The 14,938-nt window shown below is 43.8% G+C and overlaps 1 protein-coding gene across 2 annotated transcripts in view; it reads right to left on the reverse strand.

The window, feature by feature from the left end:
- The window catches only part of TBC1D23 (TBC1 domain family member 23), a 36,417-nt gene that overhangs the window by 2,303 nt on the left and 19,176 nt on the right, over positions 1–14,938 (reverse strand). The window contains exons 8-18 of one of the 2 annotated variants that reach the window (XM_069944743.1): positions 14,433–14,536; positions 14,205–14,321; positions 13,002–13,094; positions 12,746–12,916; positions 12,146–12,188; positions 10,804–10,913; positions 8,314–8,456; positions 5,986–6,030; positions 2,761–2,849; positions 1,335–1,470; positions 713–907 (exon numbers count right to left, since the gene is read on the reverse strand). In XM_069944743.1, coding sequence (XP_069800844.1) covers positions 713–907; positions 1,335–1,470; positions 2,761–2,849; positions 5,986–6,030; positions 8,314–8,456; positions 10,804–10,913; positions 12,146–12,188; positions 12,746–12,916; positions 13,002–13,094; positions 14,205–14,321; positions 14,433–14,536 — 1,246 coding nt within the window. The remainder of the gene's footprint in view (positions 1–712; positions 908–1,334; positions 1,471–2,760; positions 2,850–5,985; positions 6,031–8,313; positions 8,457–10,803; positions 10,914–12,145; positions 12,189–12,745; positions 12,917–13,001; positions 13,095–14,204; positions 14,322–14,432; positions 14,537–14,938) is intronic. The other variant, XM_069944744.1, reaches the window with a different exon arrangement.

Below are 14,938 nucleotides of genomic sequence, written 5' to 3' on the forward strand. Positions count from 1 at the left end.
AACGTTTATGCTATATAGCTCACAATTCAATGCATTGGGGAGAACGCAAGGAGTGATGGGAATTGGCTGAGTGAACTAGGGTGAGTGGACACCTTTCAAGTCAACTGGTTTCAAAAAGTTATATAGATTTTTAAATTACTTCTATATAAAAATCTCCAGTCTTCCAGTACTTCAGCTGCAATATGTCCTGCAGGAAGTGACCTCTGTCCATGTCAGGAACTGTCCAGATCAGTAGCAAATCCCCATAGAAAACCTCTCCTGCTCTGGACAGTTCCTGACATGGACAGAGGTGGCAGCAGAGAGCACTGTGTCAGACTGGAAAGAATACACCACTTTCAGCAGGACATACAGCAGCTGATAAGTATGGGATTTTTAAATAGTAGTAAATTACAAATCTATATAACTTTCTGAAACCAGTTGATATGAGAGAAAAAGATTTTCGCTGGTGTACCCCTTTAAAGGATACCGGTCATCATTTACGTGAACCACACTTCATTGGGGCAGTCCCCAGTGGTTTCTGCCTGGCCTTGACTAATAGATCTCTCCCCATCCCTAAGAGATCTATCAATCAAGGCTGGCGGGACAAATAGAAGTCATCGAGACCGCCCCAATGACTTGTGTTTCAGGCAGCATGGAAATTATGACCGGGTCCCTTTAATAAAAAGGTACCTGGTAAAGTGAACAGCTGCTAGTGAAAGGCTTAAAGACTTACCTCTCCACTGCGAGTATTTCCACACCTGAGGCACTGCTATTTCCATACTTAAACGTGATCAGCTCAGGATGTTTCTTCTTTGACGTAATCTTGACCACGGAGCTAAGCGCCTGTCTCGACTGTATGTAAGCAAATCCCTTTCTGGACTGGATCTCCCGCAAACAATACATATGGGTAGCCGTTACCAGAAGGTGGCTTTAAAAAGAAGGGGGAGGGGGTCAGTCAGTAAGGAGCCATAAGAACAATTTATTCTCACATTACAGATACTTTTCTTATGATAGGGACTGACACACTTATTAGAAGTGACAAGGAACTACAACTTGCTCTGGAGCTGGGGACAAACCATTAAAAACAGTGTCTGTCCCTATGTTATGCATAACCTTAAAAAAGGGGGGTTGTCTAGGCCTAGAAAACATGACTGCTTTCTTCCAGAAACAGCGCCTCTCCTGTTCTCAGTGTGGGTTTTGCAGCTTAGTTCCATTAAAGTGAATGGAGCCGAGTGGTAATACCACACACAACCTGAGGACAGGGTGGCGCTGTTTTTGAAAGAAAGTATGTGTGTGCGAAAAGATTTAAAAAAAAAATACAAAGAGACACATATACATAAGAGTTAATCACAGACCTTTGAAACATGTGGCCGTTTTCTTTAACTTCATGACAGGGAAAGTGATGTTTGATGTCGGGCTTGTTTATCCAGGTCTGAATATTAACAATTTCTTTGCGGTCATCATCAGACATGGAGGAGCTGTCAATCTCATCTGTAGAAATATTATGGCGATTAGGAGAAAGTCTTCAAAATTATTCAAAAATCTGATTAAGGTTACAAACCCACTTGCCGGATCTGCAGCGAGTCTCCTTGCTGTGTTTTTGCAGCGAGACTCGCTGCAGATCCCGGCCCTATACTTTCAATAGCAGAGAAACTCGCAGCAGGGATGTACATCCCTGCTGCGATTTTGTCTGCAGCCCGCCCCATTAACCCCCCGGCCGCCGGACATTATACATTACCGGGTCCCCGTCCTGCTTGCTTCGGGGCTCCCGATGTCTTCACGGCCCGCCCGGCCAATCAGTGCGCTGCGGCGGGGCAGCGCACTGATTGGCCGGGCGGAACGTGCCAGGAGCCGCTGAAGCAAGCAGGAGCCGGGATCAGGTAATGTATATCGCCCCCAGCCCCCGGCCGCACGATCGCCACCAGCCCCGCAGCCCCCGACCGCACCATCGCCCGCAGCCCCCGGCCGCACCATCGCCCCCAGCCCTGCAGCCCCCGACCTCACGATCGCCCCCAGCGGGGCTGGGGGCTGCGGGCGATCATGCGGCCGGGGGCTGCGGAGCTGCGGGCGATCGTGCGGCCGGGGGCTGGGGGGCTGCAGGCGATCGTGCGGCCGGGGGCTGGGGGCGATCGTGCGGCCGGGGGCTGCGGGGCGATCGGGGCTGCAGGGGGGCGGGCAGGATATACATTACCAGGTCCCCACTCCTGCTTGCTTCGGCGGCTCCCGGCACGTTCCGCCCGGCCAATCAGTGCGCTGCCCCGCCGCAGCGCACTGATTGGCCGGGCGGGCCGTGAAGACACCGGGAGCCCCGAAGCAAGCAGGAACGGGGACCCGGTAATGTATAATGTCCGGCGGCCGGGGGGTTAATGGGGCGGGCTGCAGACAAAATCGCAGCAGGGATGTACATCCCTGCTGCGAGTTTCTCTGCTATTGAAAGTATAGGGCCAGGATCTGCAGCGAGTCTCGCTGCAAAAACGCAGCAAGGAGACTCGCTGCAGATCCGGCAAGTGGGTTTGTAACCTAAAAGTTTTCATCACTAAGATCTCATAACCTTTAAGGAATGCAGATCCACGGCGGAACTTTCGGCTGTGTGACCTACAGAGTGGAAAGCCCATTAAACACAATGGGACATTGCTCTATTTTATGGACAGAATTTTAAGCTGAATATGCAAAAAGTTCAGTGCGGATTCTGAACATGGCCTTAGAGGTTACCCCTGCACTGTGCCACCTCTAGCGACATGCCAACGCAATTAATCAGAACGGACCTCAAACCTGTCATACCTGTGTCATATTCTTCTTCATCCCCAATACTGAACACTGGTTTTACACCTCGATATGGCTTCCCCACTCGGTCACTGCTACTGACATGTCTACAGGATTCATAGAGGGAAACAATAAGGAGTTATTTCAGACAAAGAGGCGGACATCTGTCATGCAGGAGACGGAAGCGTTCCTTGTCTTTAGTAAGGCGGCATGGAAAACAGCTCTGTTAGGATAAGTGGAGTCGTAAGCATTAAAACAGCGGTTAGGTCTCTAGAAAAACTCCATGCAAGCACGGTTGCATGCCTCACCATTACAAGCAAAAGCAGAACATCTCAGATGTTACCTGTTGTAGATCTGGAGGATTGCCCATTGGCAGGGCCATGTATGTATGTATGTATGTATGTATGTGTGCAGAGCCCAGAGCACCTGGGATGGAGCAGCAGATTTTTCAGAAATGTGTCTTCAATAGAGATGAGCACGCTCGAGTCCGATCATCCGGCGCTTGATTACCAGTAGCTGAAGAAGTTGGATGCGGCCATAAGGGAATCCAGGAAAACATGGAGACAGCCTATGGCCTATGGCTGTATTCACATTTTATTAGTACTCCCTACTGCCGCATCCAACTGCTTCAGCCATCGGTAATGGAGTGCCGAATGATCAGACTCAAGCGTGCCTATATAATACAAGTCAGATATGGTCCAGAAACCACTGACAGGTCAGATTTAAGTCCGGCCAAAAGTATTTTTTAATATGTTATTACTTATGGAAAGTTATACAAATTCCTAATGTACATTAATTATGGGAAATGCACATATAGGGCTATTTCCCTTGATTTAGTAGATCATGAAGTGTTGAAATTCTCTCAGAGTTCATGACGTCACGAACCAGGGTGCAATTCCTATGTAGCATCCAGCAGAGGGCGCACTATATATAGAAGTCTATGGACTGTATTGTGTCAATGGGGCTGTATGTAATGTAATGGAGTTGTATGTTACTGTACAGTACACTGTGCTTTATTGATTACGTTTATGGAATACTTTGGGGAGCAAGTGTCCTTGCTCCGTAAAGTATTCCAAAAACGTGGACGGCACTGAGCAGGGGGGGAAAGAAGTGCCCATGCATGTAACTACCTCCCCCCTCCCTCCCTGCTCGGTGCTGCTGCCACATATACACTGTACTACTCCTCCCATCATCTGCTCATAGATAGGGGGGGCTGGTTGGAGGGAATGTTCGCTGGCAGGAGGGGGGGGCTGGTTGGAGGGGAGTAGTACAGTGTATATGTGGCAGCAGCAGCACCGAGCAGGGAGGGAGGGGGGAGGTAGTTAGATGCACGGGAATCTCTCTCCCTCACTGCTTAAGGCTGTCCACGTTTTTGGAATAATCAATAAAGCACAGTGTACTGTACAGTAACATACAACTCCATTACATTACATACGGCCCCATTGACACAATACAGTCCATAGACTTCTATATATAGTGCGCCCCCTGCTGGACGCTACATAGGAATTACACTCTGGTACGTGAGGTCACTGTTTCTGAGAGAATTTCAACACTTCATGATCTACTAAATCAAGGGAAATAGCCCTATAGGTGCATTTCCCATAATTAATGTACATTAGGAATTTGTATAACTTTCCATAAGTAAGAACATATTAAAAAATACTTTTGGCCGGTCCTTTAAAGCAATAATACCCTTTAAAAAAACATTTGACATGTCTAAGAGATCTGTTGGGATCTGGGTGTTCAGGTGCACACCAATCACTGCTGGGAGAAGCATGTGGCAGAGCACTTCTCTCCCCGACTCACTGCTTTTCCCAGGAGTAGTAAATCTGTGGAGCCCATCTCCTGCAGTGGGGCGGGGAGAGAAGAACTTAGCTGTGCACTTCTTCCAGCAGATCGAGTGGTGGGTGGAGGGGGGTCTAAACACCCAGACCTCTGTTTTTGTAATTGGAGAAGGTCTTAGCAGTCAGTCCTCGACTGATCAGCTAGATATAACCCCCTTTAAAGGGATATTCCACTCAAACATAACTTTTGATATGTTACTGTCCGTGGTGAGACTAACAAATCCTTCCATACTTGTTATCTATTATCTATTCAGTCTCCTTCCCCCAGTTCTCAGCTGCTGCTTTCTGCTAAAGACACAAGCTTTTCTCTCCGTCTCCCCCTCCTCCCCCCTACCTTCTGAGACGGCTGATGTAAACAAGTCCTTGGCAGGCTCTATCTGCAACATTTTAGCCTCTTTGTAATGTCCAGAGGGATAATAACAGCAAGTTCATTAGCAACTCGACCTCAGAATAACCCCTCCAGCATTACAAAGAAGCTACAATGTTGCAGATAAAGCCAGCCAGGGATTTGTTTACATCAGCTGTCTCAGAAAGGAGAAGGGAGGAGGGGAGACAGAGAGAAAGGTTTACACACAGATTTTTGTGTCTTTAGCAGAAAGCAGCAGCTCAGAACTGGGGGAAGGAGACCGGATAGATAATAACAAGTATAGAAGGAATTGTTAGTCTCACCTTGGACAGCAACATATCAAAAGTTATGTTTGAGTGGAATACCTCTCTAATGACAAAACAATCCTGCTAGCATTGCTCTGTAGGAGAAAATTGTAGAGTAAATGGACGACATGTACATCAGCAAACAACATGGCCACCGGCCCACAGATTTATCATAAATGAATAAACTACTGCAAGCAAAACAAAACAAAAAAAAAAATTCTACAAAATATTTATAGACAGCAGGAAAGTCAAATATTTTGTAGCTCTAAATGGGCACTAATGGGGGGAAAACCAGTAATGTGTCCCTAATGTCAATGCCTGCTGGAGAAGAGTGGGAGGAAATGGTTTGCATTACCGCATCTATAATTTACTATTGTAGAGTGAAATGTTATGAACAGAGAGCGGATTAGCTTCAGATGGAGCAGAACGTTAGTGCTTCGGTGCGGTTAGGAGGAAAGTGGCGAGGAAGTCCTTCTATACTCTTCAGTGATGGAGAGAGAAGCATCAGTGACACTGACAGGCCACCAGCAGGACGGGGGCGCCTTTCAGGCCGGTCACAATAGGACACAGAGTGGATCTGTGTGTGCAAATCTATCCACAGTTATCATAGACTGATATTGGAATAAAGATGGCGGCAGGGGAGGTTGCGGCTTGTGGCACATGTTAACGTGACTGATGCTTCCATAGAGTGAGACACTGTGCTTAGAGTACAGAAGAGGTGGTGGAATCACAGCTCACTACGGCTTACCGCTCCAAACTCGCCCTCTCTGGCCAGGGAAGATTGAAAGTCATTCTACAGTGAATTGAGGCACAGGACACAAACCGAAAAGGATTACATCAACGAGAGTCATGTTAGCCGACAGTACAGTATGCAACTAGTGTTGCAGCTGGCGGCCTGCACTGCCAGAGTCAGCACTGGTCTTAAAGCGAATGGACCATCAGTGCACATGGAAAGAACGGCACCGGGGCGGGGAAGTTGGTGGCACAGTTCTATTTCCAGGCACCAGGTGGAGATAAGGGGACTGGCGGTGGGGCGACCTGCCCTTAGTGGAAGGAAACGTCGCCCCTCTATGACGCATTTCCATTAGAATCAATTGAACTGTGTCAAATGGTGGGGGTCCACCCAGTGGGGGCAGACCGTCCCGACTTCAGCACAGGCCGATGTCTAGCAATAGACCGGTGCCGTACGCGGGAACCAGACCGCGGTTCAAAAAAAATGACAGTGGCATTGGCTTCCCCGTGTCGGCGCCGTTCTATCCAGGACTTAAAGAGAATGCACTGATGGTACATACACTATAAGCTTACTTTTGGTAAATAAATTTCTATCCCCTATTGTGCATAGGGAGAAACGTGTCAATCATCAGTTGTTGGGTGGGGGGCAGAGACTCATCTCTGGCAGTGCAGGCTGTGAGCTGCAAGCTTTGACATGTATTAATGGGGTCTGAACACCCCTGTGAATCACATGACTGTAGGAGCCGCAGCTCCATACAAATTAGTAGTGGCTGCGTCTGGTATTACAGCTCGCTATAGATTAGTTTAATCGAGTAAATTAATGCAAGCTGCAATACCAGACACAGCCACTACTTAATGTACAGTGCTGTGCCTGTACAGACGATCAGCAGTACTGAGAGTTGGACCTCCACCTAGAAGATATTTATTAAAGACAGTTAATATTTTTAACTTTATCTTCATAGAAGAGGAGTCTACTAACCTAATCCAAGTATTTTGCAATACAAAAAATCTTTTAAATAAACAGGTGCCACAGATTTGTAATTTACTTCTTTAAAAAAAAATCTCAAGTCTTCCAGTACTTATCAACTGCTGTATGTCCTGCAGGAAGTGGTATTTTCTTTGCAAAGCAGGAGAGGTTTTGTATGGGGATTTGCTACTGCTCTGGACAGTTCCTGTCTTGGACAGAGGAGGCAGCAGAGAGCACTGACTGGAAAAAAATACACCACTTCCTGAAGGACATACAGCAGCTGATAAGCACTGGAAGACTTGAGATTTTATAATAGAAGTACTGTAATTTACAAAACTCTGGCACGAGTTGATTTGAAATGAAACATTTTTTTTTTTTTACTTTTTTATGAACTACCCCTTTAAATTGCATGTTAGACTGAATGTATATATTGCAGTGTATTTCACTAAGGGAGAAAACCTATATCATACATAATACATATGGAAACAGGAGCCAACTAAAATAAAAACTAATGTGTAAGAGGTAAAAAAAAAGGAAAAAAAAAAAAAAGAACAAACCACTATTTTCATTACATTTAGAATAAGCGGTACATAGTGAAGAGTGTTCTTTTTAAAGTGTACCTGTCATTATAACTTTTAAACTCTAAATCAGCATTAGATGTGATATAAAGCAAGTTAGCAATTTACATTATTTTTTAGTTATCATGGAAAACACGGCACTTCCTGTGTTCTGACTTTTTTTTTCTCAAAAAACAGGAAACAGTCAGAAAACAGGAAGTCCTGTGTATCCCAGGTCACCTGAGCGCTCACAGAGAGAAGGCAGTCATGTGATTGTCGGACACATTGAGCCGTGATTTTCTTCGTGAATTTCTGTGTTCCGTCTGTTTTTTGCAACCAGCACAAGTCAAACAATCTGCCTTCAGGAGACTGGACCTGGATACAGTACATATTGCTGTAATATAGCTGCCTTCAGGAGACTGGACCTGGATTTCTGGTAAGTATAGCGGTTATATAGCTGCCTTCAAGAGACTGGACCTGGATACAGTAAGTATAGCTGTTCTATAGCAGCCTTCAGGAGACTGGACCTGGATACAGTAAGTATAGCTGTTATATAGCTGCGTTCAGGAGACTAGACCTGGATTTCTGGTAAGTTCAGCTTTACTTTAAAGCATGATAACAACAACAAAAAAAAAAAAAAAAGAATGTATATTGCAAACTTGCTTTATTTCACATCTACTGTTAATTTAGATTTTGAAAGTTATAACGACAGCCTTTTTTTAAATTCTAATCAAATTTATCTGAGAGAAGACCCGTGTCATAACACATTGTCGGAACCATAGAATGTAATGTAGACAATATAAAGCAGACGAGCACTCACCTATCTACTGGGGTGGAAGTATTCTCAATGAAGCTGATAACTTTATCCTTCACGTTCACCAGCTTGGTTTTCGAAGCCACGGTCATTTTATTAACAAAAGACTTTACTCCTTTTCCATCAGCATATCCATTGGAAGCATCGCCCTGCAAAATCCATCGATCTGGGTGTTAAGAGTTTTCCGTCTCAAAGTCTATCACTAGGATTAAGGTTTAGGACCCCATTTATTCTGAAACTGAAGGCTCAGTACTGGTGTATTGTTTTGGCTCCTTTTACCATGCAAACTTGTGGCCCCATCCTGCTATATCGTATGCATACACCCAAATCCTTGATGCACAGATTGAGGGAACTAATTTGGGGATTAGGGAGAAATGGTCAGAAGATGTTGGGACGCTGGAGCATCTGTACTCCTCTGCTATCCATGTGTGAGTCTCCGCATCTGTCACTCTTATATTTAATACATAGAATATACAGGACACCATATTGGCTCCTTGAAGAGTTGAATCTGGACGATAATACTGAGCTTGGTATTCAACATCTAATGTACCAGGCCCGCAAAACCAGCGATTACCACTGGACCCATCAACTCCCCTCACCCCGACTATGGCAGAAATCATTACCAGCTTAAAAGTCATTATTAGACATGAGGATGGGGAGTATAACAACAGAAAATGCCCCCGAAAGTATGAACTAAGGCCTTATTTACACGTCCCGTAAAGTTGTCTGTAACTGCGGATCCGTAATCATGGTTCAACTTAGAGCCCATTAATTTCTATTGGGCTATTCACACAGTCCGGGTTGATCTTTATCCGTAATCCGTTCGGTAAAAATCAGTTTGGTGTGGATTGTGATTGCGGTACGGATTACCAATAGAAGTCTATGGGATGCGTATTTTTCGTGACATCCACAAACAACACAGAACAAATCTATGCAAACTAGTACTATTCACATTTTACGGAAACTGATGCAATTCTACGGATCACAGAGAAAAATACAGCGGGAGGTTTTGCGGCCCAGAAAAGTCAATGAACGTGTGAATAAGGCCTAATTTAGGGAAGGTGGGAGGACATACCGGGCCTACCAAGTGCCATTCTATTACAAGTATGCAGAAACCCCATGCAGAGGTTTATAAACAGTATGAGGAGACTCAACCCCTGTTGTATAATGTGGTAAGTGGGAATTCTTATATTGGCAGTCTATAGAATAAGGACATGGGGGGAGATTTATCAAACTTGTGTAAAGTAGAATTGGCCCAGTTGCCCCTAGCAACCAATCAAATTCCACTTTTCATTCCTCACAGACTCTTTGGAAAATGAAAGGTGAAATCTGATTGGTTGCTAGGGGCAACTGGGCCAATTCTACTTTACACCAGTTTGATAAATCTTGCCCCTGTACTGGAAGAGCAGGTAAGATTTAAAGTCACACTGTCACCCCCTATTTGCATTCTGACTGCTCTGCACAGGTGTAAGGGGTAAATGTTACAGCTTTCATTACTTATTTTATATCACACCTCATAGTGCTGGTTCTGATAAAAAGTCGTTTTTAATCACCTGTGGATTGGTATATGTGGGCAGGGCCTCGCGGCCTTTGTGCCACATCGCTCCGCCCCTAGTGCCACTTAGCCCCACCCCCATCTGTGACACCATCACCGCATAGGCCCCGCCCCCTCAGCAGCCATTGGAAGGGCCAGCCTAAAGCTCTAGGCCCCACCCCCTAGATTGTCCCACACCAATGGCCACTGAGGGGGCGGGGCTAAGTGGCGCTGGGGGCAGAGTGATGTGACACAAAGGCCGCGAGGCCCTGCCCACATATACCAATCCACAGGTGATAAAAATGACTTTTTATCAGAACAAGCACCATGAGGTGCAATATAAAATAAGTAATGAAAGTTGTAATAGTTACCCTTCACACCTGTCAAAATGCAAATAGGGGGTGACAGTGCCACTTTAAACTTAGGGAGGGAGATTTATCAAAGGGTGTAAAATATAGACTGGTGTAAACTGCCCCCAGCAACCAATCACAGCTCAGCTTTCAGCTCAGGTAAAATGAAAGAGGAGCTGTGATTGAATGCTGCGGGCAGTTTACACCAGTCTATATTTTACACTCTTTAATAAATCTGGGCCAAGGTTCAGATTGACAGATAATTAATGTCGGAGCAGATATGACCACACGAAGAGCATTACCACATTTGAATGGTTTTATGATGGTTCAATGTTTGCTTCTTCTTAACATTGTTACATTGTTAACTTTTATTTCCTTTTTTTTAATGCCGTCAGTAGGACACCTCGTGTTACTTATTATCCTGTACCATGATAACCGTGTACAAAGAACTATACACCCTGCAAAGGTGTCAAGTTGTAAGGTTCTATTCTTTGTTTATGCACAAAAAAAATAATATCTAATTAAAAAAAAAAAAAAAAAATGACAACATTTAGTTACAATAATATACTAATCAAGATTCGGTAAGGAATGGACGGTCCTTGAACTACTTACATCTGTATAGGAACTCACACTGCTCCGTGACCCAGATGTACTAACTATCCAATGCCCGTAGCCATTATCTGGTCCTTCCACATTGATGTCTGCCAAGTGCTGCTGTAACACTGCATAAGGCGCAAAGGAACAAAGTAATTACTATAGATTTGATGATATAGTCAAAATTAGTAACAAGAAAAAGTAAAAAAAAAAAAAAGTGTAATCTAGCTATATATTACTTTTGCACATATGAAAAGATAAAGAACCGTCTCAAAGACTGGCTACAAAAATGGTGGATGGTCTGAAGCATAAAACTTATTAGGAAATAAGGGGATGTGACACAAAGTATGTTTGCAATTTACTTTTTTTTTCATAGTTCTTATACTTTTAAAAAAAAGCTATACTTACTTGTATCCAGGTCCAGTCTCCAGAAGGCAACCTTTTAGTCTTGTGCTGGTAGAGGGGGGGGGGGGAGAGACTAAATATGGGACATCCCAGTCATCTGTGTGCTGATAGAGTCATTTGATTGAAGGATGCAATAAGCTGTTACTCTCTGTACTGGCCAGGACTTCCTGCATTTAGTCTCTTTTTTTTTAACCAGCACAAGACTAAAAAGCTTCAGGAGACTGGACCTGGATACAGGTAAGTATAGCTGTTATATAGCTGCCTTCAAGAGACTGGACCTGGATACAGTAAGTATAGCTGTTATATAGCTGCCTTCAGGAGACTGGACCTGGATACAGTAAGTATAGTTTTTATATAGCAGTCTTCAGGAGACTGGACCTGGATACAAGTATAGCTGCCTTCAGGAGACTGGATCTGGATACAGTAAGTACAGCTGTTAAATAGCAGACTCCAGGAGATTGGACCTGGATTTCTGGTATAATTTTGCTTTAAAGCGTGATAACTAAAAAAATGAATGCAAATTGCAAACTTGCCTTATATCCCATATACTGTTTATTTAGATTTTGAAAGTTATAACATTATATAATTTATAAAAGGGAAACTTAAGAGATCTAACTATCTTTGTATAATCTAGGGTTAAAAATGGAAATGTTTTATTAAAAAAAAAATAATAATAATTGAACACAAGAACAAGGGAACACAATCTGAGAATAGTTGGGGGAAAGATCAGAAACAAGAAAAAATATAACTTTTACTTAAAGAGTAGTAGATGCTTGGAACTTCCAGCAGATGTGGTTGGTAAATCAACAATTACAGAATGTAGACCTGCCTGTTATATACATATATCTATCCTAAGATAATAAGAAGGGAAATAATATAAGGACAGAATAGATTGACCAAGTGGTCTTTTTCTGCCGGCAATCTTCTAAGACGATTACAGAAGCACTTAACTTACCCATAAACCCTCCTTTGGCAATACTTGTATATTCCTTGTTTTTCTATAAAAGAAAAAAATAAAATAAAATTAAAAAAAAAAAAAAATTATATTATATATATTAAAAAATATATTATCGTAACAGCAAAAAGCAATACAAAATCTACTCGTATCACAAAAATAAAGTATATTTCTGGTTCGTTTGTACATTGAAAAATCATGCAAATAAATGTCTAATTTTTACAGACTGGTGCATGGATAGGTTTGTACCCTTAAAAGAGCCTGTCCCAATCTACATCATTTAATATCAGAATATACATATCCCTAAACAGGTGTAAAAACTCAAAGAAATAGGCAGTGTTGTGTGAGTGGATGCTACGAGCCTACAGATGCCGACTACGACTTATCGATTGACTATGCGCTATAATCAGCTGCACTGCATATTGTCTAACTCACAGGTGTTAAACTCAGGGACTTCAGCTGTTACAAAACTATAATTCCCATCATGCCTTGACAGCCAAAGCTTTGGCTGTCCAGGCATGATGGGAATTGTAGTTTTTCAACAGCTGGAGGGCCAGAGTTTGACACCGCTGGTCTAACTGAAGAAGATGGAGATCAAACCTGTAAGAAGTGGGCAAGAACCATATTCATATACATGTCTTCTTCTTCCCTGCCACTGCCCATGAAGCACAAGTGTTCTCCTCCAGCCACTGAGCCAGACTCTATGGACTGCTTCTGTGCCTCTAGAAGAGACTTCACCGACAGTGCAAACTCTGATGGATTCTGCAACATCTGTAGGACAGACAACAGGTCACAATACACTATGAGGGATTACACTCTAAGAATGATAGCGCTGGTAATCCATCTTCGTACATACCAAGTCAGAGTCTAAATGAAATGCTGTGGCAAGATGGCCAGAGTTGTACTGCTCTGCGGGTCGGCAGTCTACCACAAAGAACCGCACTCCATCCTGCAAGAACAAGAGCACACAAGTGATCAAGTGTGAGGAACCATAAAGACACCACAAGGCTGCAAGCCACAGCGCTTGTGTTCTTCAAGAAGTAAAGACAAAACATACATGAAAGCATTGATTATTATTACGCCACCATTAAGACGTAAGGAAAATCTATCTGGATTTCTTATCAGGAAATCCACATACCTTTCCTGATTCATAGGGTTCTGTTTTACTGAAGGGTGACCATGCTGGAAAATCGGTCCAGACATTATAGGACATGTCCTATTTTTGTCTGGAATTTCAGCATAAAACCCTATTGGAGCATCCGGAATTCCAGAAAGCTTCAGATGCTCACCCGGAATCTGGATGGAATTCTGGATGTGCAGCTTGCCGGGCGCTGCTCCTGGCCCTTTAACTGTAGGAGCTGCTAATTAGAAGCCCATACAGTTAAATGTGGCGCTGTGTTTGACATGGTGATGAGCCATTGGCCGCCCGCTCTGTCAATCACTCTTCCGATTGGAGGAAGCATTATGCCTCTGACCACAAGAGGTCGCTCTCTCCCTAGTGTCCCAGGACAAGGAGTGTCCCAGGAAAAGGGAGAAGATGAGCTGGAGAGCACCGCTGCTGCTGTGAACCAGGTAAGTATGTGTGTTATTATTTTATTATTATTTTTTCTTTATGTTTTTACGTTCAGAAAATACCGACTATTTCCTGAAGCCTCCTGAAAGGCTTCCTGATCGATATTACCTGACCGTAAAAACGTCCACAAATGTGTGCACGGGGCCTGAAGGGTATGTCTGATCACCCCTACCTGCTTTACATAAATCTCTTCTTTTAAACACATATCTGATGCGTCATGTACTTAGCCTATTAATTCATCAGGAACTGATAAAGGCTAATAATACTGGTAAAGCCTTGTACTTTGTACCTTTTGCTTGTCACTAGTTCATAATGAATATAAAGGCTGGAACCTTCGCCAAGTGACACTTCTACGCAAGTCAGGCCCCCTCTTACAACATGTATAGACAGAGAGAGTAAAGATCACTGTACTTTTCCTCTGCTCTCGGCCGTCACTGCGGACGTACTCTCCAGCTGCAGAATCAATAGCACTTACTCATTACTCACCTCTTGCTGATTTGCTTGAAGAATTTCTGATACAGAAATCGCCAAACAGAGAGCCTGACTGAGATCAGAGTCGTCTTTAAGAGCGATCAGACTGCTGCCAAACAAATTCTGGTTGTCCTACAATAAAGGTAACATAGGTAAAGAGGATACAAGACACAGGAATCTTATAAAAGTAGTCCATGTCATGAAATATTTTTTTTTTTTTAAGTTATTGGGATACAGATTTACCTTGCGAAAAGAAGCCGGAGTCTTGCTATAGTAATGATGAGCTAAACTGAACAGATCTTCTATGTCCCCGACCTCAAGATTTGTAGGTGGACTTTCAAGGAACTCTGGGAAAGAATAAAATGCATTTATATAATACCCCTGGTTCTTGTTCTAAGTCATAATAAGCATGTCTTGGACGCACATATTCTCTGCCCCTCTTTCATTATCATAAACAACCTTAAAGGTAAAGTCCGGCTATTTATCAAACCCAGCATCCTGCAGCGGCAGGAGGGAGATAGATTACAAGTACTAACTTACCTCTCCCAATGGCTGCAGTGAGCGTCGGGACTGGCGCCTCCACACACCCCCCCCCCCCCACCCCGGACTCTGGGATCTCCGGAGTGTCCACGTCACAACGAACTGGCCACTCAGCCAATCAGTGACTGGGGCGGGATGCTGGACAGGACGCCCAATGGGCAGAGTTTTCTGCTTCTCATGAATATCCAGGATTACTGGGCTCATGCACA

The sequence above is a fragment of the Dendropsophus ebraccatus genome, chromosome 11 (genome assembly GCF_027789765.1).
Source record: "Dendropsophus ebraccatus isolate aDenEbr1 chromosome 11, aDenEbr1.pat, whole genome shotgun sequence".
Taxonomy (NCBI): Eukaryota; Metazoa; Chordata; class Amphibia; order Anura; family Hylidae; genus Dendropsophus; species Dendropsophus ebraccatus.